Below are 26,537 nucleotides of genomic sequence, written 5' to 3'. Positions count from 1 at the left end.
GTAAAGTCTAGGACTTATTACCCTAACCTTGAAAATTTGACACCTAAACAACAGGAATGGCTTATATCTACTGCCTGCCATCATATCAGATTCTTAGGACAACATACATTCATTAAAATAAAATACAGATGCTGTTTATGCTGTAGATGTCGTTCAGTGAAGATGTACTCTTATTTTTATAAATCCATTTTCTGTTTATTTAAAACTAAAAAGAAGTTCTGTGTTTTCAATGTATGCTTTAAATTTAGTGAAGGACGACCCTAATCCCACAATTCAACAGGGATGCAATGGCATCCCCATCCCCCTACAATACAACAAACCATCCCCCCCACAGACAAAACCAAATTCTAAACTTCAGTTTAGGAGGACTATTGTGTTCTCCTCTTTGTCTCACAAAAGGCCTGTTTTTTTCCCCTGCTTTGGCTAAAAAGGGTGGGGGGCCCACACTATTGTCCATCCTGGAACTTAAACTTCCATGATGATCCTTGTTGTAAAATGAGAAAAAGGCATTATGGGAAGCCATATAGAATAACAGATAGAAATGTATTATTAATCCTGGTGATATGGAAGACTAATTAGCAAAACAATTAGCAAGTCTTTTAGTTTAAACATTCCCAGTTGTGTAGAAGTTTTCGGAAAAGAAGGAAAGTTGGGTGGGATCAAAATCTCACACTAAACAGGCAAACATAAGAAGCTGCCCGCCTATATAATAAAACTAGAAACCAGCCTTAAACATGCAGTCATTTTTCTTCTTCGTTGTTTACATTACACAGGATTTGAGAGATCTGCAACTACAGATGATATGCTCTTAATTCATCTTAACATTATTTTACAAATGTCTCATTTGGGTGTATTCCAGGAGGTTTCTTCATACACTGTTGTAATGTTTTAACTATGAAGGACACACATTTTCATGTAAAAAGGACAGACTGCTGTTGCTTCACACTGGAGACAGGGAGGCTCTGTATATGTGCAAATTTATATTTACATGAACACGAAAGACAAAATGGGTCAAACTTGGTGAAACCACCAGTTGCCTTACATTTGACTTTGTCTCAGCGGTGGCTCAGACTGGGGAAACTCAAGCCAAGGAATATGATAACGTGTTTATTGTGGTGGTTAAAGTGTGGAACTGTTGGTGAGCAATTTGGAATGGGTGGGGGCAAATGCCATCTGAAATCACAGTGGTGTGATAGTCGAGAAAGACGGGGGAGGGGTGGATGTTTGTTGAGATGGGTCTGAGGTAATGGTCAACAACCCTCTGCCCCTTGCTGTTACATGCAAATACAGGCTGTTCATTAGAGGAGTCTGTGAGTTTAGGGAAGCTACAGAAATTTTGGACCCCTACCAGGCCAACAACCACACCCCCCAAACTTTATAACTACACTTTAGTGACTCTGACTCCCTTTAACATAGATCTGAATCATGAAACCATCAAGATTTCATTACTGACACTATCAGTATCCACTTTTTAACGTGGGTAGTGGTGAATAATAACACAAAGTAAACAGAAAAGTAATAAACTTCCAAAGTTCTGCATACATAAAATTTAAGCCCATTAAAATAAAATGAAATGGTCAATTTAGGGTAAAACTGATTAAACTGACATACACATCAGATAAGAACATTCACACAAAATCCTAATATACAGTCCCAGCTAATCAAAACACTCTCTGGAGTCATGTGCAGCAGGTAATCAATTCCATACACCCACACCACCTCCAGAGAACCCGGACTAAGATCTGAGGGGCTTAAAAACTCATTCAAATATCTTAAAAAGAAGGACATCTGTGACCACTGAAGCCCATCAGAACTGAACATTTCCAAGAATTGTATGCAGTACATGTATAAACCCACCAACTTTACTGTTTTCTCATACTACATATGAAATGGTAAACAGATAAATCCTTCTACAGTTCAGGTTGGTCACCCACAATTAAAAGTTGATGCTTTACATTAACAGACTGTAAATGTGACTTTACCACTCTAAGCATCACTGTCAATATATAGAGGAATTTTGGAATTTAATATGAAAACAAATATAACACTATGTATTTGTACACACTGAATACTGAAACCTTTAAGGATTTCTTGAAATCTGATGTTTCATATGTTCTATATTCAATCTAAGGCCATGGATTAATGAAATGCAAAACAATAAAACATACACACAAGAACCTTGAGATATGTAAGTGAAAGCAATTCATTTCTCAAATGAAAAATCAATTCAGTATTTTCTGATTTAAAAAAGAATAAAAAAAAACAACAACAGACACTGAGCAGTATTTAACAACATTACACTCTATACAATGATGCCAAAAGCTACAGACCAGGCATGCTGTATTAGAATTTGTCCACAAATTTAAATAAATACTGAATAACATAAATGTGTAATTTAACCCAATAATAATAATAAACCCGAAAATGAAACATCAACATGTCAAGAAATTCCTAGAGGTATTAATTATTACTGCCCCCCACTAATCACAGTGAAGCGCCCCAACTAGAATCATATATTTTAGATGCATCTTACCTGTTAGAGTTATTGTCCCAAGCATTTTAAAAATGTTTTCAATTACTTTTCTGGAAAAAAGAAAGAAAAACAATTGCTGTTTAACTGTTGCTGATGGTGATGCTTTTTGAACTCGCTTGTAAAAGTCCTGCTTCCTCTCAGACTATGATCAGCTGATAGGCTTTAAGTCTACACTCTTGTTTCCTTCTCTTTCACTGTCCTGTGAGCTTGTGTTGAAGCCAGACGTCTCCTCTTCTGAGTTTCTGGGTGCGAATGAGGAGAGCGGGTGGGTAACATACATTTCAACAGACGCTGACACATGTCCTATGTGGGACAACCCCACCCATGCACCCCCTCCCCTCTCCCCTCTCCCCACTACCCCCCACTCCTTCTCAGCTTTTCAGCTGTTCTCTGCCTCTCTCTGCTGAATGAGTTTCCTTCTTCCTTCCTCTTCCACTCCTCTTTACAGTACACACTCCCTCCACCCACTCACTCAAACACTAACATTCCTTTTCCCAGCATTTTCTTTCCCTTTTCAAAATGACAGATATTTTTGATATAAGTTGTAGTTAAAAGGTGTGTGTGTGTGTGTGTGTGTGTGTGTGTGTGTGTGTGTGTGTGTGTGTGTGTGTGTGTGTGTGTGTGTGTGTGAAAGGAGGGAAGATTACTCAAGTTATCAACGGCATTTCTGTGCATGATGTTTCACAGAGCTCCATCTCCCCTTTCTGTCTCTCATCCTAGGCGTTGGTATCCATATGACACATAAAATAGACAAGGGTGAAATGAGGACCTCTACAATACATTCTCCAATATATTATCTTTCTGCTTCTTCTCCCTCTCACTTTACCAAGCTCACTCTTTATATCACTCTCAGTTCATTGTGTTGCAGTTGCATATTGTGTTGCAGTATCTTGACTACTAGCCATTCAGGGAAACTGTGTAAAACGGCTCTTTATTAACACAAGCCAGTTTTACCTACATTAGTGAATTTTGGACCCTGAACATATGTCATCATATGCTAACCTTCTGCTACTTTAAAATATTTCAGGAAAAATACTGTGTTTAGTAAAAATGTCTCTCTTAAAGGGGTCATTAGATGCCCATTTTTCACAAGTTGATATGATTCTTTAGGGTCTTAATGAAAAGTATGTAACATAGTTTGGTTAAAATTTCTCAATAGTAGTGTAAAAAAACAGCTTTTTTAAGAGCACACAGTTTTGTAGCATTTTCCTTTAAATGTTAATGAACTCTGCTGACCCCGCCCCTCTCTGTAATCCACTGCGTCTTCAGCGGCTCAGATGTCGAAAGTAAATTAAGACTGCTATGTTCATTATTACATCCAACAACAGAACACCTCAATCGCTTAGGAGTCAATTCTTGTCTACATCTGCTCCGAAGGTGAAACGATGATGGACTGATGTCAGCTCACTCAGGGTGGGTCTAAGGAAAGCACCAGTCCAATCTCTGCTGAAACGCCACTGTCAATCAAACTATGGTGGGAGGGGCCTGTATATGTGACGTAACAAAGACAGGCATCTGAGTTCGGCTCAATTTGAGAAAGGGTAAAGATTTTTGTAGATTAAAAACCACATGGGTGGATTTTTATTATTATAGGGTGATTGTGTACAACATCTGATGACCCCTTCAATAGAATTATATTTTTCTTACGTGAGAACCTAGCAAATTAAGTGACTTTCAAATTTGCTTCCCAGCCTGCTAGTGGAGGGCTAATGTTATGAGGCTGTCACTCTACATTGCTAATGGTTCATCCAAGTGTAAACTGAGGCAGCTTATTTCATTCAAATTTGGTTAAAGGAGGATGGCTGAAGAATACCAGTGAGATTCCTCAGCATACAAGGATCTAATCAGACATCTCACACCTTGCTATTGTTCCCATGGAATGTGGGAGTTCCAGCTAAAATCTTCTTCTAAATGGGTGATAACAACTCTAACCCAGTTTGGTCTGGATTGGTCTGGAATATGCGGAAACTCATCTGGTTAAGATTGGTATTTTATTCACTAAACCACAACTTCTTTCTGTATCAATCACTTTACCAGAAATGAATTGTATTAAGTGTTATTGTGATGTTTTAAGTTACTGAAATGGGCTATAGTGCTACACATTAACTTAAGTGTTTGGGCACAAAGCTAGAAGGGGGACAAGTAGGGTAAATTCTTCTTGAATAGCTGATGAATGAAGAGCTGTCTCAGACTTTATTGGGATGTATAGCAACAGACAAAGCCATGGGACTCAGATCAGAGGGATTTGACATATGGGTAAGGATTTTTGCCCCCAGTGACTCCATAGGAGTGGAATTTAATAAGCACAGACTCTCTCACAATAAAGACAGTGTGAGTCGCTCCCTTACTACTGAAATGGACATTCCTCAAAAGAGGAAGCTTGTTCTCTGCTTCTTCCTGAATGTATCACTTATAAACTGAGTCATATTTGAGGATTTGGTGATGAAGACACAACTAACATAGATAGTCTATTCCAGCCCGATGTAGAAAGATGTGATAAAATACCAACAGCTAATCACAGTCACGGTCTGTCATGCGGAATCTGATACCCAGAATGACATCCATGTTATCTGCTGCATCAGAAAAATGTGATCAAACACAGAAGCGTGAGCAGCCGGCGGTCTGTTTTGGCTGGGAACATGTGGAAGTAGGCTTCCCAGTGGCCTGGGGGCTTGCAGGGGATGCTGCGACGTCATTGCAGACCCCAACTCACACACGTACTCACATACTTCCACATACAAACGCCCTCATCTGTGCACGCATTCCCTGAGCCAGGAAGATGATGTCGAAATAATGGGAGGAAAAGGAAATGAGAGCTGTGTGAAGATCTGGCCAGGATCAGAGAACTGTCTCTAACTCACCAGCAGTCTCCCGCTTTATACGTTCGCCTGATTTAGCTCACTACATTATCTTTCACACGGCATCTCTGCATTTCGTACCTTCTTTTCCGACTCTACGTCTCTATATCAAGCTTTCCTTATTTTATTCTTCCCATTTCCTTTGCTTTCTATGGATTGAGGAAGCTGAGGAATGCTGTGCAGGAAGCACACTCATTCTTTTGCATCATTGCTTCCGATTCCCTCACCAGTTTCCTTCATTATTCCGGGGCTACTTTTGTCACTTTTCAGAAAGGACACTATGAACATGACTCAGATTACTGATAGTGCATAACTACTCCATGATCTGTCCCAGTGATAGGAACAACTTGTACCGGACATCACAATTCACCTCATGGTTGTAGTCCCTTTGGTGTACTTGTGCTCTATGTACCTACATCAAGGATACTGTAATATATACTACCATTCAAACATTTTTGATCAGCTTTTTTTTCTTGTTAGGCTCACCAAAGCTGCCTTTATTTGATCAAAAATACAATAAAACAGTAACATTTTGAAATATTTATTTTAAAATATATATTTTCTATATTAATATTATTTAAATGTAATTTATTCCTGTGATGGCAAAGCTGGATTTTCAGCAGCCATTACTTCAGCTTTCAGTGTGTCACATGATCCTTCAGAAATCATTGTGTTGTGTTGATTTAATGTTGAAAACAGCGGTGCTTCTTACTATTTATAATGATTTTTCTGATAAATAGAAAGTTCAGAAGAACAACATTCATCTGAAACAGAATGTTTTTTGAACCTGATAACTGTCACTCACGTTTTTGAAGATAGACTTGAATATGCATGATACAAACCTAAATTTTTATATTTCATGACTGAAAACATTTTGTAACATGATTTTGATGTGCCATTTACATGGTAATGCAATGTCTGATTTTAAAATGGGTTTTGAAGGATGAATTTTGAGATTTGATTTTTTCAAGTGATATATAACTTCTGATGATTTCTAAAATGTGATAGAGAAAAAGGCAACGAGGAAGTCTTTTTTTTAAACAAAGGTCAAAGCTCCTTTTGTAATGTAGATTTCTGAGGGTGCACTCTCATAAATTGATCTATTACTTTTCCTACATAATTTTTAACAAAAAATATTGGTATAATATATATTTGGGAGTCTTAGACCTTTCCAACGATATATAGTTTGTCAAGATTAGATTAAATTTGATTGTTATATAGTATAGTCAACGTAGGTGTCCCGTATACGGGACGGGGTGACATTTAACAGGTTAATGTACATTTCTTTACTGTCACTTTTGATATATTATATGAATATGTTTGGCAAACTACTAGGTCATGACATGACTTATCTCAGTGACACATATGAGACATTCACATTAATCACCCAATGGTAATAAGTCGGGGAGATTCTATCTAAACATGTTGTAATGTAAAACATCAAGCCAACTTTTGATTGTCTGAACTATGTATTCCCTTTCTACCCAAACCAAATCTCACTTTCAATATCCTTTTGTCAATATCCACAGTCAGAATGAATGTTTAACAGCCAAACAATAAAAAAACTAGACTCTTTTTCTGCTTTCACATGGAAAACTCTTATATCTTTTAATTTATGTACTTTTTCTCTGTTCATATATACAATTTTATTGCTGCAAATGAAAGGAATTAAATTACTCTTAATCAAACACATATTCACACTCTGCCTGTGGTTTTCTCTTTCTGCCAAAGCCTTCATCGCTCCACACTTCTCACATTCCATTCTCATGTCATCTCAACTTTCCTCATCTGCGTGTTTCTCAGATCAACAGCGTGAGTATTACTAAAACATACTCGTAGTATCAAATGTTTTCTCAGTCAAGAAAATCCAAAGTTACTAATAAATCTCAATGTAAGAAATCAGTGTAATTCGAGTGTGGTTTAGAAAGACCCTGACCTGAATAGTTTCTATTTTAAACGAGAAAACAAGCATTTAATCAAAATGAAAATATGTTCATAATTTTCCTGGAATCTGACCTCAAATCATAATGCAGCTCTGGAAAAGTGATTCTCAGAAGTTAAAAACTGACCACACACACAATTGTCAAAAAAATCAAATCACTCAGATTTGGATTCAAATTCTGAAAACGAATAATAAAAGCTAAAGCAATTATCAACACTCATAGAGGCGGCGCTCTCCTTGGACACAATTCCACAGAAAAAAGTCACACGCACAAAAACACACTGACTAAACGGATAGCTTATGCCAGCAAGACTCAATTCAGGAGATAAACAGATAATCACATACAGCCTGTTAAAACATGTTTGATATGGAACACAGACTCATATGCTATCAGAGTAAAAACACACACACACACACACACACTCGGCTCTGTGGGGGAGGACTGTGTATGAGATAATGGTTGAGCTCACTCTCTGGACTCACTCATGTCGCCGCCTCCTAAATGCCTGGCAGCCAGCTTGTGTGTGTGTGTGTGTGTGTGTGTGTGTGTTTGAGTGGATGGGTGGGTGGGTGAACTTAATTCATTAAAACACTTTTGTATACAGTATCTGATGCATGTCTGTACATGTAGTTCAGGGAAGTAAATCTGTGTTTGTAATTTCCTGCTGACATAAGCGCATCAGTTCAGTCAGGTGTATGTGAATGAGTGAGCTCGTGTGTATTCGTGATTCATTTGAAACGCCAGGTGCAGTCAAAATCAATAAGATGCTGATTAAAGGGAATGGTAAAAATGTATGTGTTTTTAATATAGAGAGCACTTCTTTCTTCTTTGCTGATTTTGGCAGGGGAGACATTGCACAATACCGGAGACATTTTTGGCAGCGTGGACACCAAAATAATCATACTTCTCTCTCATCTGTCTTTATATGACTCTGTGTAGATGGTTTCAATTGTAAAGTTGCACTAAAACCCAACAGCGTCATATTTTGGGAGGTTTCTTAACAATGTAGAACAGACAGATATATCAACACATTCGTTTTATGCACATTATTTTCTCAGTTCATTTCTATAAAACATTCCAGGGGTTTTTCTGGTACTCTGGGGATTCTGGAGAAAATAAACAGTTGCACTGAGCATGCTAGAAAAATTATGGCTAAATACTCTTGGCTGGCACGCATTAATCATGCAGATTAAATAAAGCCATTACGGAGGCATTTCTGGAGTGTTTCAAGGGGTTTGTCCTGGTATTGTCATGCTTGAGTCTTTTATTCGTAATGTCTCACTGCATTTACAATCACAACAAGGAACAGGTTTTATTTGAGCGTAAATGTGTCTACACTTTCAGATGTGGCACAGAAGAGAGTATTTGGCCTTGTTTTTGCTTTCTGTCCTTGCCTTAGTAATGAAACCCACTCATTTCCAGTCAATCTTTCTTTTGTTCTTGCTTTGATACACTTTTATATAAAAAGACAATGTTTATGAGATAAATAGCAATGTCAGATCTGTGACATTAATAACTTTATTAATTCAGTCAAAAAATAGGGATTGCTACTTCGGTGTGAACTTCAATGTGTCAGTGACAGATAGGGTGAATGTCAAAAAATTTATGTAAATAACGAATAAAAAAAATGACTGATTACATTATAAGCTTGAGAATTTACTACTTGAATCACTATTTGACATACTAACCTTTAAAAGCTATATGGTACACTACTAGAACCATAACTCATTTTATAGTCATGATTATTAATGAAAATGCTAAATGCATTTGTTTTATTTTTTAGTTTAATGGCTCTCTATATACAATTATTGTGCTATTCGTCAGCATGCCTTTCTTTTTTTTTATTCATGATGAAATTTCTCCATTTGAGCACAACAAAGCATGTTATTTGACTTCCAAATTTAAAGACACCTAAGATTTTTAAACATGCTGTAAGGCTATCTTATTACAAACATACACCTCTTTAAGAGGTCAGCTAGGTCATGGCTTGCTAAATATTCTTGGGGGGAAGCATCTCGGTGGTCTCTCTGAGCTGAAAAGAAAGAAAGGAACACAAAAAAAGTGAATAAAAACAAACACGCATGCATTATTGCTCAAGGGTCTTCTCACAGACTATTGTTAGGGGACTAAAGAGGTCTATGTTGGTCTCCACTCACTGCAGACTCTATGTAGGTGTTCTTGTTTTTAGGATAGCTAAGGATTATGAGAAGGATCAGTTGGGGAACGAGGACACACAGATAAAAAGATAGAGATCACATCTTAAGCCTCACATTCTGCTGGGAGGTGGCCCACTATTAGTGTCAGTCATTGTCATACCACACACACAGACATGGTAATAAAGATATGAGAGCGATATATACATACAATGTTCAAGCACATGTGGTTATGAGCACCTACCCTCAGCTGGTGGGTTCTCCTCTGTGTGGACATTATGCTCTGTCTGATCGTCTGTTTTCCCGTTTAGACTGGAAATGGAGATCTGTCCATTCTTCTGAAGAGGCTAAAAAAGAAAGAAAGAAGACAGACATGAAGAGTTAGAACTGTAACAGTCTTTTCAGCAAAAGGTATGGCGATACAATTTAATGTGGAGCTATTCAATATGGTCATATATTGCAATTATATCGGACATATTTTCCCTCTCTCTGCACCAAATGTTTCTCAGTTGTACCCTTAGCTTGTTCTGATTTTGGATTTTGGTCATATAGGTATAATCAAATGTGCTTTATAATGTACACATAATAACATACACTATTTTTGAAGAGTTTGGAGTAAGATTAAAAGTAAGATTGTTAGTAAGATTTAAAAAACTTTTTTTTTGTTGTTGAAAGAAGTCTCATACTCACCACAGCTGCATTAATCTGGTCAAAAATACTGGCTTCTTTCATGTTTTTAAGGTGGTTATCTTAACCAAACTTGCTTTAAAAAATCAGACTGAGTTCCAAAAGGGAGGCACCTCTTGTGAAGATCCAGTAAAGGGGCTGTGCACTATTCAGACAGTTTGGCACTTCTCTTATGTACTAAACTGAAGTGTTAAAACAGGTGCAGGAAAAGAACTCAGCTGAAGACGAAAATTTGAGAAAGGATTTGACAGTTCATGGTTTTAATTTCAGTGTCAGCTTCCATGCCGAGTACATTATAATTTAAAACGCCATTGATGTCATACAATAAGACAGATTAGAAAGATTCAAAGATAAATCACCCATCTGAGTGGCTCAGGAATTTGGACAGTGTAATCACATAACCAAGGATTCACAATTCCCTCGGACACATTAAATATTTCAGTGATGGCAGAATGTCCCGATTCTCAACTGAACGCTGTTGATCACATTTTGGATTCAGTCAGCATTGCTGGACAGGACTGTAATCTAAAAAGCACCTGTATACTCTGGTAACTTCACCATCTCAAACGGCCTTCTGAAAGGTTAACATTAATAAATGTGTTAATTTTCTTATAAGTTTTATATAAAACTTTTATATATAAGTTTTTCACCCTTTACCTTCATTTTTTATTCTTTGTTTGGTTTTTGAATTCCATAAAGATTTGAGAAAACTGGGACCAAAGACTTTACAATATCATATCAGAAAGCCTTTCCACTTTGCACAGTACTATTAAATTAAAGGTCAATTAGGCTTCAGACTAGTTTAATAATAGAACAGTAATGGGAATCACAAAGGACACTCTTGTGAGACTATCGGAAAATATGTGAGCAATGCAATTTTGTTAAGAACCTTTCTGTTTAGAGACAGAAATAAACAAGCAAGGAGACTAAATCCAAAACTTCATCCAGCTTTGACAGTGGTCCAGCAGGTGTCCTTTTAACCCATTCAAGCCTCTGACCCACAGGCATTCTCCACATTCCAGGACCCCTTCACTGAATTCCAGCCTGATGGGGCAACCCCACCCAAATTCCCCTACCATAGCTCTATTTCATCCCCTCCTTCATCTGACCTGACGTCACTTTCCATTTACAGATCCATCACTTTTAAGGTCTTGAAAAACACTGCTCTTCAAAATTTGGGGTCAGTTATATATACATATTTTTTTTAAGAAATTAAGGCTTTTACACAGCATGGATGCATTAAATTGTTTACAAGAAAACACTTAGACATTTATAATGTCACAAAAAATAACTTTATTTCAAATAAATGCTAAAAAGTATCAGTTTCCACAAAAATATTAACCAGCACAACTGTTTTCAACACTGATAATAAGAAATGTTATTTGCGCACTCAATCATTACACGAAAATCATTTCTGAATGATCATGTCATCTCACAATAAAGACTGGAGTAATGGCTGCTGTACATTTAATTTTACCAGGACATGAATAAATGACATTTGAAAACATATTAAGTTATAAAGTTATTTTAAGGTTCATTAATATTTCAAAATTGTATTGTTTTACTGTATTTTTGATCAAATAAATGCATACATAGTGAAATAAAGAGATTCTTTAATTTTCTTGATCAAATTGATGTACTCAAAAGCTACAATATTTGAGCCCGCTGGTGACACACTTGATCCTTTTCTAAGATTGTGACTCACTGGGACATTTAACAACCGTTCAACCAACAAAAATACTGACAATGTGAGTGTTTTTAAGTGTTTTTCTGAAATAAGTAAAGGTAAACACATTTTGTCTTTATGGTAGCACACACTTGTCAGTGGAAGGTTTGCACAGAGGTGTGACATCAGGTGTTAGTGTGTTGTTATGATTGTGAATTGTGACTTCCTTGTGCTCCGCTGTTTTCAGTATGCTGTACATTTAAAAAAAAATAGCTTTCCTATGTCCTTCCTAAATTTGTATTATCTGGAAATACACCTTTTTGCAATCTTGCAGTCTTTTTCATGCTTCCATCTGTTCTGCTGCCCTGTGTTGCACTGATCTGTCAGACTCCTTTTCTCTGCTCTTCCTCCCTCCTCTTCTGCAGTCTCAATGCTCAGTTCGGCACCATCCCACAAATCACTCTGCAGAGAGGTTGCAAATCTCTTTTCTGTAGGACAGGGAAAGACAGCAAAGCAGAGGAGAATTCATGCTGTCTTAAACATCCATCCAGTTGTCGAATACTCCAAATGGCAGTCATCTTTCAGATGTGACCTTCTAAAGTTTTTAAGAGTCCCTTGGTGTTCATAACATTTTGGACTGTTAAAGTTTACAAAACTGACTGAAAACTGGATTTAAAATGCCCATCAACAGATGGAGCCCGTATAAGTGATGAGTGTATGAACATAAGATATATTTAAAAGTGGATTTGTTGTGTGTATGTCTCTTATTTTTTGCTAAATAATGAAAAATGAAACATCAATGGACAAACCTTGGTCTCTTGGTGTGAAAATATAAATAATTAAGATTTTGCAAAACACCTGAACTTGTGGCCTCAGTCACTTAAATGCCAATTTAAACACCTTAAGATGAATTATAGTGTAAAAATGTCCTTCAACAGGGTGTAATTTACTGTATATTGAATTCTCATATAGCTCATAAAACTGAAAGCCAAGGCTAGTAATATATGTCAGCAACACTGACAACATTACTATAACCATGATATATGACTCCAAATTTTACATGCATGCATAACACACAATGCCATATAGACTGTGAGAGGTCCAGAAAGTATATATGTGACAAATACGCAAAGCTACAAGTTCTAGTTTAAGGTAATAAAATCCTTATGGGGGTCATGGTTTATCCATGCCTTCTAACTTCTGCCATTTGACCCCTTGCTGATGAGGACAGTATCACAGAGAGAAAACAGGAAATGACAGAGGGATATCTCTTCACCATTTGATTAACATCAAGAAACTTATAGAAACATAGAATATTATAGAATATCTGTTTTGGTTAGTTGTAAGGGTATATTTTAATTTTAAAAGTATTTTTCAGAAAACTGTTCTGTAGATATGTCAGTAAGAACAGTCAAAACTGTATTTATGGGGTGCCATTTCAACACTGGAAGACAAGAACAGAGAAATGTCCTAACCTGGATAGACACATGGAGGACTACACAATGATGTATGTGCCTGGTGTATGGTTCAGTCGCTGCCTGTATCTAAAAGGACGCCAGCACTTTCCTGTATTGTAGGCTAGAAAAAAAGTGTTCAAATCTAATTCTGCCAATTGTAAGAATGGAGAATGGAGAGCAGCAGGGGATGAGTTAATTATAAGAAACCTTCCAAGTTCAGAGTGGTCAGAGATGCGACTGAGATCACTTCTGCAGACGAAAGGGGACATAAGATGTAGAACTGTGAATCATCTTTATAGAAGTGCCCTTACGAAAAAGTTTATTCAAGCTAAAAATAGGAAAGTATGCTTTTAGATTACTTTTTATGTACTTCTCAGAAATGGGCTTTGTGTACTCCACAGAAATATACTTAAAATGACATTTAAGTATACTTGACTCATACTTACAAAAATTCTAAATATATTTGAGCTATACTCCTAGAATCCGTATTTTCATTATTATGCGGTAGAGGGCGCTAGTACAAATTTTCTGCACAGAATTTCCAAAAAAAAAAAACAAGTTATAAAGAAAAAGGAACAACAGATACTAACAAATGTAATCTAACACAATAATCTGACATGAAACAGCATCAAAACTGACTGTAACGTTATGGAATACTTTTATATACTAGAAAGTGGGCCAATTCAGTCCCAGGGAGTATTGAAATAGTACACTTTCAAGTATACTACTAGAACACTGATATTTGTATACTTGCTACATAAAGTATACTTCAAATATACTTGAACTTTAAATAAGTACACTTAATAAAATAAACTTGAATTATACTATACATTACACTTTTTGGTAAGGGTGATAAGCAAAAACATGTATAATCAAGCTGTAGACAGACAATAACAGAGGTCAGAACACTGAACCCTGTGGGACTGATAGATGATAGAATATGTTATCAAAGGAGCCTATAGGAAAGTATGATTTTACATCCAAAATCAGCAGCAGAAAGGCTGAAATAGAGGAGCTAAGTACTCTTACTTTAAGGGATACTCCACCCAAATATTCTGCCTTCATTTATTACTCATCTTGGTGTCATTTCGAACTAGCATGACTTACTTTCCTCTGTGGACACAGAGGAAGGTCATTTGAAAATTGTCTTAAAAGTTTTTTCCCTTCTCCATAGAATTCAGAAAAAATGCCTTTTTTATGTTGCACAGAAATAAAGTTGTACAGGTTTGGAATAACATAAGGGTGAGTAAATTATGACTAATCATTTTTACTTTTGGGTGAACTGTCCCTCTAAGCAATTTGATTACCACAAGGAAAGCTATTACAATTATTGTACATGAAGCCTAATTACTATGGGCGAAACAAAGTATTTTGTGTAATGAGGTTTGACATATAACTGAATATTGGCCCTAAAATGTTTGACATTAATACAAATTCTGATGTCAGAGGGATGATAAACATTTTAGACCACAGGGAATCATAATAGACCACAGTCATTGAATTGAATCCACATTGCTCAATTGTCCAGCTGGGATATTATTTCCACTCTGAAGCTCTGTTACTGACTATTAACCTCATTGCTTGCTTTTGCTGTATTGTAATCTGCTTGCAGAGAAACTGTAATTGAGGTTAGCATTTGAGATCTCATGATGGATGCATGATTATACACTGTTTATGTTCCAAACACAAACACAATCCTCCCAGTTGAGAAAATAAACCTCCCTCATACAACAAACTATAAGCCACCAAACAGTTTTTCACTGTATCCTCTTGCTTTCACCAATTGCTTAGCACACTGCTTCATTATTAAAGGCATAGGCTAGTAAGAAAATTCAGCAGGATACAAAAGTGTTTTTATTTTTCATTTTTGAACTCATATTTTGAAGAACTCCCATTCAATAAAAGCCATTGGGATCCAAAACACCATGCTTTCATTCGTTGTTGGTTTAGGGGAAATGGTTTCCAAATAATTTCCATACTCTTTTTAGGCATTTCAATTTAATTTAAATCAATGATTGTCAGGATCTTTTTGGAGAAGATTTACTTCTCTAATTTAGCTGTTTTTGATGTACACACATTATACATATTCATCTTATTTGACTTAAACTTGACAGTAAACTATTCATCCAGCACGAGAGAAAAGTACATGCTTTGTGTAGGGATTTACACACACAGACACACTTGGGTAAAACATACTCGGTACTGGAGAGGCCACCAATTGCATACATCATCTCATTTGACACAAACACAGATGTGAAGTGATCAGCCTCTGGCAACACACAGCAAACCTCAGTCTCTCTTAGTTCAGTCACTTACTTCACAGACAATCTACACTTGTGTAGTATTACTTTGGTAAACTGCCCCAGTTATTTTACTGGCTAGTGCTTACAACTTGATCCTGACAAACAGGCCACTGAAATATACTGCACCCTTGCACACCTAATCATATTAAATGTACATGTAAGTTGATTTGAATCAGTAACACTGCTCGAGATCACAACAGTCTTTGAGATCCACAAATCATCAGCCTTCTCAAAGTCTGAATCAGACCCAGAGCGCCACACTCCAAACCGACCATTTCTCACACACTGAAGGGGAAAATCTGTGGTTTCAAAGGCAGACAAACACATCATCTTATTGCCTAAACTTATTAGACTGTGGCAAATTTATGGCATTTGAGCTTCACATTTACAAATAGCATAGTGACAGCTATGCATTTCTTCACCCTGACTTGATAAACCACATATCTGCAAGGCAGTTAGGGATTAAGTGCTCGCTTTGCTAAAACTTCCTTCACGTTGGCTTCAGATTTGTTTGTTTCATGGAAACATATGCAGTGAATTCTTTACTTCTTGTTCGATGGAGGAGGAATTTATTTTTTGGCACCGACTCGAAACTATATACAAAAAAGGAGCGATTCTGTTACAAATTCCAGGAACTTGTACATAGAAATGTCCATGCAGAAAGTCTTCCAAGCTGCGAGCCACCCAACTGTGCTTTTTCCTGATTTGCCTGACCCCTTATTTGTCTCCTGCCTCCTGTATTCTGTTCCTTCCACTCCCCAAACAGCTGTCACTAAGGCCACCCTCATGATCAAACATCATTGTGATAGGACAGGACCTCCCTGTGTCTCTGGCAGATCGGACAGACCGTCCCAGATTCAGCGCCCCGACAGTCCATCTGAAAAAATAAACCTGCTCCTCTTGCTCAATCCCAAGGGTCCTACTGTGATTCAGATCATAAGGAGAAAGGAACAGTTCAGATGTGACTCTCCTGTTATTTTGAAGAAACAGCATTCTGGAGTTTAAGGGATCTGGTGGAAATGGTGAAACTGCATTGGTTAAATCACTGCAGAAAAAAAGGGATAGTTCTCCTAATATATGAACAATGTTATCAATAAAAAATTCTGCACTAAAAAGCCCTATTTATAGGATCCATCAAAACCAGTATTTAATTCACCTGTCAACTTGCCACCGTCCTAACAAACTTAACAAACTACTAGCAGTCACACTTTCGCAAACTGTGACTGCTGACACGTTAAAATGACATTTCCCATCTGTTGTTGGACAGACACAAAGTGCTTTTTCTCAGGAGACCGGAGAAGATTAGATACAACACCAGGAAAATTAGTTCACACACTGCTGCCAACAGCCACATGATGTTGTTATCCAACCAAAGAAGATACAGAAATGTTTCAGACAAAAGGAACTGAGCTTTTAGTGATTATCACATGCTGCCTGATTTTATTTTATGCCTTAACAATGTTACTGTGGTAAAGGCATATGACAAAATTTGGTGGAGACATGCACATTCACAAATGCTTTCAAAAAAACCTTAAAGTGTATAGTTCAACCAAAAATGAAAATCGTGTCATCATTTTTGACTTTTTTTCTTCTGTGGAACATAAAAAAATATATATTTTGAGAAATGTGTCTGGTTTTTAGTCCATAATAGTAATCAAAACGGTTTGGTTGCCACTATTTTTTCCAAAATATATTCTTTTGTGTTGGACAGGTAGTAAAACAGGTTTGAAACAACATGAGGGTGAGTAATAAAGAAATTACTAATTACTAAAATGTTTTTACCTGAACTAATATGAGCTATATAATATCAGCTTTTACCTATGAGCATCTCTGTTTTCATAACCATTGTATATGAATCTTGCATATCTTCTTCTTACTCAGCCAGCGATAAGATTCCATCTCTAATAAAGCCAGACAATTCAACCAGTGTTTACTACAGTGCATTCTAGGACTTTTGTGTTCTCTAAATCTCCTGACAGTAGGTCAGTGTAGGTTTTAAGATAACATTTCTAAATGCCCCGGCACTGCAGTAAACCAGAGCGATATATGACCTTTCAATCAATACATGATTGTGCTGAGATTTTACAGCTCTCCCTGAACACTTACAAATTTGATATGTGCTTTGCTTTCTAACTTCCTCCCCAAACACTCGCATATACAGAAACATGTGCACCTTTACCAGAAACAGGGATCACAGCAGTTCGTCAAGAGGCATGAGTCATGATTTGTCTTTCAAAGATGAAGTAGGGTTATTTGAAGGACAGTGTGTATGTATGTGTGTGTGAGAGGGAGAGAGAGAGAGAGAGAGAGAGAGAGAGGATAGCAGCTGGCTATTTTAGGTACAGCACTAAGCTGATGAGAATCTGCACTGCAGTGAAGGAGAATCAGTGCATGTGTCTGAAAAAGGAAGTCCTTAACTCCTCATCTGGCTTCCTTCTTTGTTTAGCTGTTCTACAAAGCCAAAGTAACAAACAACACAGGGACAATATGAAACCGAAGGCATGTGAACTGTGCCTAGGTTACAATAGCAAGCGATGTGATGTCTCGCGTCATGTGATGCAATGTGATCGCTCATATTACTAGGAATGGGAGAAAGAGTAACACTCAAAATGGTGGAGTAAATTCACATTAATTGGTAAAGTCATTGCATCCCTGCTGCTGCCGTTAGAAGCTCCAGATCCTATAGAAACAACATGCTTAGATGTGCGGGAAAATAATAGTGTTCCTGTTTACTTTATATCACAGCTGATAAAAATCATTGATCCATATTGGTGGAAGGGAGATACTGAATGTTTTGAATTCTTATATCTTCTTAATGGGAATTTTGTCATTGTTATATATTGATTTTACTCACAGCCAGCACAGTTACACTCTGCTATCAAACGTCCTGTATTCTCCATTCCATCAGTAATTCGAAATCAGTTAAGGGATCTTGATGAGAGCTCCACAAACAGCTGGAACAAATATTATTCACTCTTAACTCGCACAGCAGAAGTTTATTCTTTAATGTGAATAAAAGGATTTATCAAGAAGCCTTTACATCTGCCACGATTGTCATGACAGATGAATTTTGGTCAGATTTAAGGGCTGTTAGGAGAGTAGGAAGACAAATCTGACTAAGCCTTATGACTCCCTCGCCTGGCAAATGGAATCCACACTTTAATTACTACATCTCATTGAAATCATTGAACTACAACTCCTTAAGGGGCACAGCTAAAGCCCACCCACACTGTTAAAATGGAATACATTCATAAACTAAGAAAATGCTACATTAAGGGAAATTCACAAAGACTGATCTACCATTGTTTATTTGCACATGATGCCTGCATTTTTGTACCAGATTCAATAAAGATATTATGCAAATAAGGCATAAGCACAACTGCCAAAAATACATTTGCATGGCATAATACTCATGTACTCGTCTACACAGATATGCCTGGATATATACAATTTAATGCTGTAATCTCTGTAATGATTGAATGCATTATTGCTGTCATCTTCAATAGGAAATTCTTTTCACGAGGTAAAAGCAACGTTAAATTGCTGGGGGAAAAATAGCAGTCAAAATGTTTTGCAAAAATTTCAGCTGAAGCTCAGTAACCATCTCTTCTTTTTCAGGAACAAACACATATCAGATCATCTGTTTTGGGGTTCATTTGAATGGGAGTGGTCCCTGTCTGTGATGACAGAATCATCCACTGATTGTGGCTTCTGCTCAATTTAGTTGACATCATCATTATTACACTGTGTAGGAGTGTTTGTATTTGCATAATCTCTTTGATTCAAAGGCTGATTGCTACATGCATAACAAAAACACTGCACAGAAAAGAGCATCTATGACTTTTATGGCCAGTTTTAAAAAATCAGCCTTGTAAATATTGTGGAGGCTGTGTTTGCTTATTTACAGAGAAACAAGGGTTATGACATCATCTAAAAGCAATAAAACTCGCATGCGAACAGCCCAGGACCAGCTGGACAACACAATCTGCCATAACTCATTACACTGTAGTTTTTATGGCATCTTCCTTTGTTCGCAGATTTAATTTAACTGGAAACAGTATGCACAAAGATGCCAATAATTTAACCCACATTTTTAAGTCAAATGTACATATTCAAAAGCATTCAGGCACCTGTGGTTGAGGATTCACTTTCAAATCCAAAAGACTTCCAGAATCCATCCTAGTGAAGCTTCCGGATGATGGTTATCTTCAAATGAGCTATAAGTCGATAGTCTCCACTACTTCTGTAATAAGCTGTGAAGCCTGCACATCTAGGAGCCTTTAGTTGTTGTTCAGCAGCACAATAGGTTTCTTGAACTGTGAAGTGCAGACAAAAGTAAACGGTTGACAGGGATTGTCTTTTTCTGGCAGAGCAGTAATGAAACGTTATTGATGCTGGCTCCTGATGAAAGCACTTAGCCAGGGATGTCCACAAGAAGAGAGTGCTTTGCTTTTATCAGCACAAGCCCACTGCCAGTGAAGAGTAGCTCAGAAGATGAGGGAATAACATTGCTTGTTTACTTGAGAAAAGGAATTAAATATTTCTTTGCTCCATATTGTTAATTAAAGAAGATATGTCAAAGGATGCCTCGTGTATTATAAACAGTCTCTTCTTTCTACCTTTGTCCTCACTGGCCTCTGTTTTTTTCTATTCTGGAAGACTGTGTTTTTATGTAACTCTGGCACTTATTAACATTTTATGAGGCCAACTTCACTTCTAAAGAGGGAGAGAGGGGAGGAGGGGAGTGGAAACACAAAAAAGAGGGTGAATGTGATGGAGGAGGACAGTGGGAGCTGGCTGGTGAAAATAGAAGCCATCTATTTTGACCCATGTAAACAGGTCCTTTCTAATAAGAGAGCACCAATGAGATGCAAATTAAGAGTCAAAGAGAGAGGGAAATTGAGATGGCACCAGCAGAGTCAGAATCAATGACAAGACTGTCTGTATTTCTAAACACAAATTTGGTTCAGACGTTTGATGATTATTTTTTCTGTAAACAACAAACCAAAGACAACATTAGCAAAGGATTCAATGACAACACATCAATATTTTTTATTAGTAAGTCTCTTATACTCACCAAAGCTGCTTTTATATGATCAAAAATTCTGTTAAAACAATCATATTTTGAAATATGATCTACAATTTTAAATGATTGTTTTCCATTTGAATATATTTTGAAGTGTAATGTATTCCTTTGATAGCAAAGCTGTATTTTCAGCAGTCATTAATCCAGTCTGCAGTGTCACACAATTCCTCAGAAACAACATTTATATTTAGATCTGATGCACGAAACATTCTGTATTATTATCATTGTTGAAAACAGTTGTACTGCCTTTTTATTTATTTTTTTGGGTAGAAAAAACATGAATAAAAAATGTATCATACAGAATTCTCTCATGAATACAGAGTTCAAAAGAACAGCATTTAATTGATATAGAAATATTATGTCATATTTGTATTCCTTTCACTAATTTAATTTTCATCCCTTTTTTTATTTAAAAATAGCTTAAATTTCTGCTCTAAATAACACACAATCAGGAGAATAACATGATCTTTAAACAGGAAGTAACTTCATGAACATCATGCCTCTTCTAATTTCCTTTTCTGGAAATGATTCCTGCTCTGAAACAGGGTGCTCCCTCTAATAACTGATGTAATTGTCCAACAAAAAACTATGAACGCTCACTTAACACCTGATTAACAGAATATATAAAAAAGAAAAAAAGAATCAAGCACACAAAATCATTTTCTTTTCTAAACCAGATATTAAAACTAAATAGATTTTCCTTCTCTGGCACCTTCCCTCTCTCTGGCTGATGACACTCTCCATCTGAATCCTTCATTTATGTGAATTATTTTAAGTGCCTTTAAGTGACTAATGGTCTTTTCATACTTTCCCTTTCCCTTACTGCATTTCAAAACTGTCATTGGACATTGCATTGAATATATACAATTCAAGTGGTCAGCAGGTCCTAGGCTCATACTCATTTAGATGAGTTAATCATTTAGATGATTAACCTTAAGGTGCAAAAATTATAATAATAACAACCACAAAACTAACCTGTATTCAGAACCTGTGTTCTGTATTCAACATTACCTTTATTCAGTGTGACTGCACAAGAATCAGCATGCCATCTCGTGTTTATTACCTTTTGAACAAATGTTTACTCATTTCTTTTTACTTGCAAAAAGAAGAATGCACCCCTCTCTCTCTCCTTTACTGTTCTCGTCACCCCCAGTAGCAAAGCACGTGCTAATTATCCATCTAGTTGTTTTCCTTCGCAGTGCCCTCTCTTTCACTCTTTCTATGTGATATGTTCCCATTCAAACCAACAACCTTCCACCCACGTCCCCCTCCTTGCATCACTCTCTCTCTCTCTAGTTCTCTTTCCTCGGGCCGATGCACACACAGCACCCCTCTGCCCCGGGACTTGTCCTCCAACCCATCCTAAATAGGCCCTCTGTTCTCTTCGCTCTCCACTCCTCCCCTCTCTTCTCGGGTCCCATCCTTTATAAGGCTCTTATCTGATTGCAAACGCTCCCACACCACCCCTTCTCTCATTACCTCTCTGACATATAAAGGGTTTTATACCATCCTTGATAAAGTTAAACAAGTTTATGCAAGCTTATTGAAGGTTTTGAGTGTTTTCAGACTTTGAAAAGCGAGAATCTACTCCAGATAACTAAAGGGTGTTAATGGACTTGTCAATCAGTGCTTTGTTGGTTTGGAAAAAGGCCCAAGTGTGTATCTTATAGTAAGGGAAACATAGGCATCATTGTGAGTTAATGTTTGTAATTAAGTCTTGGGGCTTAGCATTGAATCCACAGCAAAGAGTCTGAAAAGAGTCGAGCGCCGAGCTTCAGCCCCTGTTTTTTTTTTTTTTGTGTTTTGGAGGCATTTCAAGGGGAGGAAATGTTAAAATGTGAGGAGATGGTGCTCAATCTCATCTAGGTTTTGTTTTGACCCATTTTAAGTTAGCGCAAGTGTGTGTGAAAGAGCGAGAGAAATGGCTAAAATTCCTATGCATGCCAGAGAGGAAGTTTATCTACCACATCTCCAGTAGGGCGCCTCACACAAATGCTGTATACACAGCACAGTTGTATTGCTTAAGTGAATGCAGACATACACTGTCTTGCCAGACCACACCTGTTCAAGGGGTCCTTATCTGATAAATAACAAACGGTAGACTTTTGAATATTCCATATCTCACACAGGTTTCAACATGTTTCAGTCTAGATTTAGATTTACACATAATTCAGTCAGACAGTGTTTTTTTGTGTTTACGGTCTTGTTCCAACAACTACATGTTTATTCTTTCAGGCTTGCCTGTTAAAAAAGGCACATATTGTAGGCTATACAAGCTCAGCTGGTCAGACAATCTTCATGCACTTCACAGAAACTAAACAGCTGAAGAAGAAGAACGAAATGCTGGGAGAAAAAAATGCAAGGTCATTGCCTTGTTTGTACCTTCTTTCAATAGAATTGTAACTCTTTTCAAGAACAAAATGTGTCCCATCGTATTTCTGCACATTTCTCTCCTAAAACAAGCTGTGGTCTGTTGGGTATAGTTTCATAATTAACACTGTTGTTGTGCTGATCTCTAATAAATAAAATAACAACATACAAAACTAACATTTTCTCAGCTCCAGACTGAATTTGGTAGATATACAAGAGCATCTACAATGAATACGCTTTCCACTTCCGAATATGCAAAATCGATACACCGGGATCATCTCTGTAATGCATTTGTCAATTATTTTCTCTATGGTTTTTGTAAAAGCACTTTTTAAATAATAAAAGTAATCAATACTGGATTTGACTGTGTTAACATCAGATGAAATTGTCATAGGTTTTATGCCAAAAAATGTTTAAATTAATGGTATAGTAGTAGATTATAGTGTGGACTAATTAAACAACATTCAGGAGTTATCCCATGATACTTAAAGGGACAGTTCATCCAAAAATGTAAATTCTGTCATCATTTACTCACTCTCATGCCTCGTTCCAAACCTGGACCAGACTTTCGTTTTTCATCAATGGTAAACAAAACTATTTGTTACTAGCATTCTTCGAAATATCTTTCATTGTGAAGAAAATAAGTCTTGGGCTTGGAACGACACGAGGGGAGAATTCATATTCAATTCAGTTCAAGTTTATTTTGTATAGCGCTTTTGTATATGTCAGCGACTCACTCCAGCAACTCTTGAAATAATCTAACTGTATAATATATCATAATAAAATGATTTCCGGTTATCCCATCAAAAATCATCCTCCGATTCTTGGTAAACCCCTGAGTTTTTGCATGGCTTCTGCTTGCTACATTATCCCGTCATTTCAATACATAGAGCTTTCAAGCAATATAACAGCAAGGTGTAAGTTATGCACCCCTTGATTTGGCACATGGCAAGAAATAACAGCATAGTGCAAATTTGTGCCTCTAAATTAAGTAAGGGATCACGCAAGAGTGAAAAACTCCCAGAATGGTTGGAGCCAACCCAATCTCATGATGACTTAACTATTTTACGATTTGATTTGTACAAAAACACAATAAAAAATAAAATAAAAATAAAAATAAAAAGTTTTCATGAGGATCCATGTCTAAACCATCATTGGAGAATAAGCAGATCGTACAAATTCATGCAAATCAGCCATCAATTTGTCAACCTAAAATAGTTATGAATTGTAATTGGAGTGTATGTTTGAGAACAATGTTTGTTTGTTTTTTCATCAGTGGGAAGGAAATAAAAAACCTGGAGTAGATCATAAACGGAGTGATTACAAAATACTTGGAGGAAGAAGGGAAATTTGTGTTTCTTCACTCAACCTGTTACGGTCCATTTGTTGCTTAGAAACTCATAAAGCATTCAAAAATGTATAGAATATATGAAAAGTTATACTGGCCAAATTTTTTGCCTATATCCTCAATAACTTTGTTTAGAACTCCTGCATAAAACTTATATCTCATTTGTAGTCATGCTGTGATAATATGAACATATGACTATGATTAATTTTGCAGCCTCATGCTAATATTCAGTATGAAAGCACTGCTGTTTTTGAATGATATATTCAGAAGCAGAACTTGAATGATAATGATAATAGTATGATGTCAAGGAAATAAACACATTCAAACACCAAAGAGACCACCCAGCAGGATAGACTATATCTGACTCACGATGTCATAAAATATTGAAGACATGCACCTTCATCATGGGAAATTGGGAATGGGATAGAAATGCAGTCATATCTCAGTTTTCTCTTCCCTGACGACATCCAATGTTTTCTGGATCTAAATAAATAAATAAATAAATAAATAAATAAATAAATAAAATAAAATAAAAAAGCTGAAGCTAATTAACCGGTGGAGACAATCTGACAACAACACTGCATTACTGCAAATATACTCATTAAACTTTAGCTCTAATAATAGACATAAGCAAACCCGTTTCAACGTTTCCCGAGTACCTGCTAAAGCGAATCACAAAAGCGGCTATCGCAATCACAGCTGTGTGTGAGGAGGTATCAGGTGTTTACATGAAGCACAGCTCAATAACTAGCTGCGCCACACATCTGACTCAGGGGGTCCCAAACGGGGACACTTAAATGAGCATGTGGAGTGTTTTGCTCCTCTAATATCCCCACACACATCTAAAACGTCATCTCAGAGCGACAATATTACTTTTCAAACCTAGTGTTACCTTTCCGTCTCCGTTTTCTCCATCTTGAGTGTCGCCGAGCTCCGCGCCGATGTCCTCTGGCGCATCTTCAGGGCTCTTCGCATCCCGCTGCACGGATGGTGTCGCTCCCATGATGAATAACGTCGCTGTTCTCCACTCTTAGTCAAATAATGAGCGTTCAAAAGGAAGTAGGTATCCAACAGCCCGTATAAATGCGTCCTGCAGTCCGTCCCGAGGGTTGTCTGCTTTGGAAATTGTTGAAAAGGGTCTGTAGGTTCACTTTTAGCAGCCCTCCTCCCATCAGTATCACATGGAGAGCAGCCAGACACGCCTTACAGCATCAAACCAGAGAGAGACCCAACACCGGGAGCGCAGCACCATCAGCCTGCACGACACGCATTTAATATGGCCAACAACCTCGAAGATGATAGTATAAGTTATAGAAGATTTAGATGGACAAAATACAGTTTTGAGGCATGAACTTATAGGATATATCTGTTTAGTTTATAAGTTGGTGTCATTTTTTAATAATTAAAATAAAATGGTATGGATGTGGTATGATATTTAATCAATAAAATAATTTTGAGCTCCTGCACAAAATAAAAAAAAACATGAAAGTTTTCTGTTGGTGTTATAACTTAAAGTAACAAAATATCTTACAACACTCCCCAGTTTCCCCTATAAAACATTTTTGAGAACAAAAAGTGCTAATAAACTGCACTTGCTTTCCATTAAAACAGCTGATGAAATTTCATAGAATATTAAGATTTTTATTACAGCACCTGCCTCCCTTAATAAAATTAAATGTACTGTATACATAACCATTAATTTTACAATGGCATGCAGCTGTGGTAATAAAAATATTCAAGCTCAAGCTTTAGCCCTGGTTTTATTTACAGACAGTGGAAATGTCAACACTGGGTGCCGGATGGGCCTCCACAGAAAAACAGCCCAATGGAACGTGTCCCGCGGGAAATCTCAAATTAAGACAGCACTGTAGTTTGCATCCACATGCTAAACCAACCATGCAGCGAGGTCCGTCTCTCTCTCTCTGTTAATTGCGTGTTTGGCTGTGCTCCAAGGCATTTTGTTTAGAATCTTTGAATGCGTAAATTTCAGGCCAAGTTTGCACAAGCCACCTCGTGGTGGCACGATACATTGGCTATGTGTTTAGAGAAGTAAACAACACCTTGTGTAAGGCTTAGAATTAAAATGAGTAATGCATTCAGTTTTTTTAAGCAGTTTAATATGGATCAGGTTTG

At 37.0% G+C, this 26,537-nt stretch overlaps 1 protein-coding gene across 2 annotated transcripts in view; it reads right to left on the bottom strand.

The window, feature by feature from the left end:
• LOC127938708 (A-kinase anchor protein 12) overlaps positions 1-25,595 on the bottom strand; it is a 34,953-nt gene extending 9,358 nt beyond the window's left edge. Inside the window, exons 1-2 of one of the 2 annotated variants that reach the window (XM_052535527.1) lie at positions 25,297-25,595; positions 9,732-9,834 (exon numbers count right to left, since the gene is read on the bottom strand). In XM_052535527.1, the coding sequence (XP_052391487.1) occupies positions 9,732-9,834; positions 25,297-25,407 (214 nt within the window). In that variant the 5' untranslated portion in view covers positions 25,408-25,595. Of the gene's footprint in view, positions 1-2,533; positions 2,810-9,731; positions 9,835-25,296 lie in introns of those variants that run through there. The other variant, XM_052535528.1, reaches the window with a different exon arrangement.
• Between the last annotated feature and the right edge of the window lie 942 nt (positions 25,596-26,537).

Source organism: Carassius gibelio, chromosome A20 (genome assembly GCF_023724105.1).
Source record: "Carassius gibelio isolate Cgi1373 ecotype wild population from Czech Republic chromosome A20, carGib1.2-hapl.c, whole genome shotgun sequence".
NCBI lineage: Eukaryota > Metazoa > Chordata > Actinopteri > Cypriniformes > Cyprinidae > Carassius > Carassius gibelio.
Note: the sequence above shows the minus strand (reverse complement) of the source record. Positions and strands in the feature narration are given on the sequence as shown.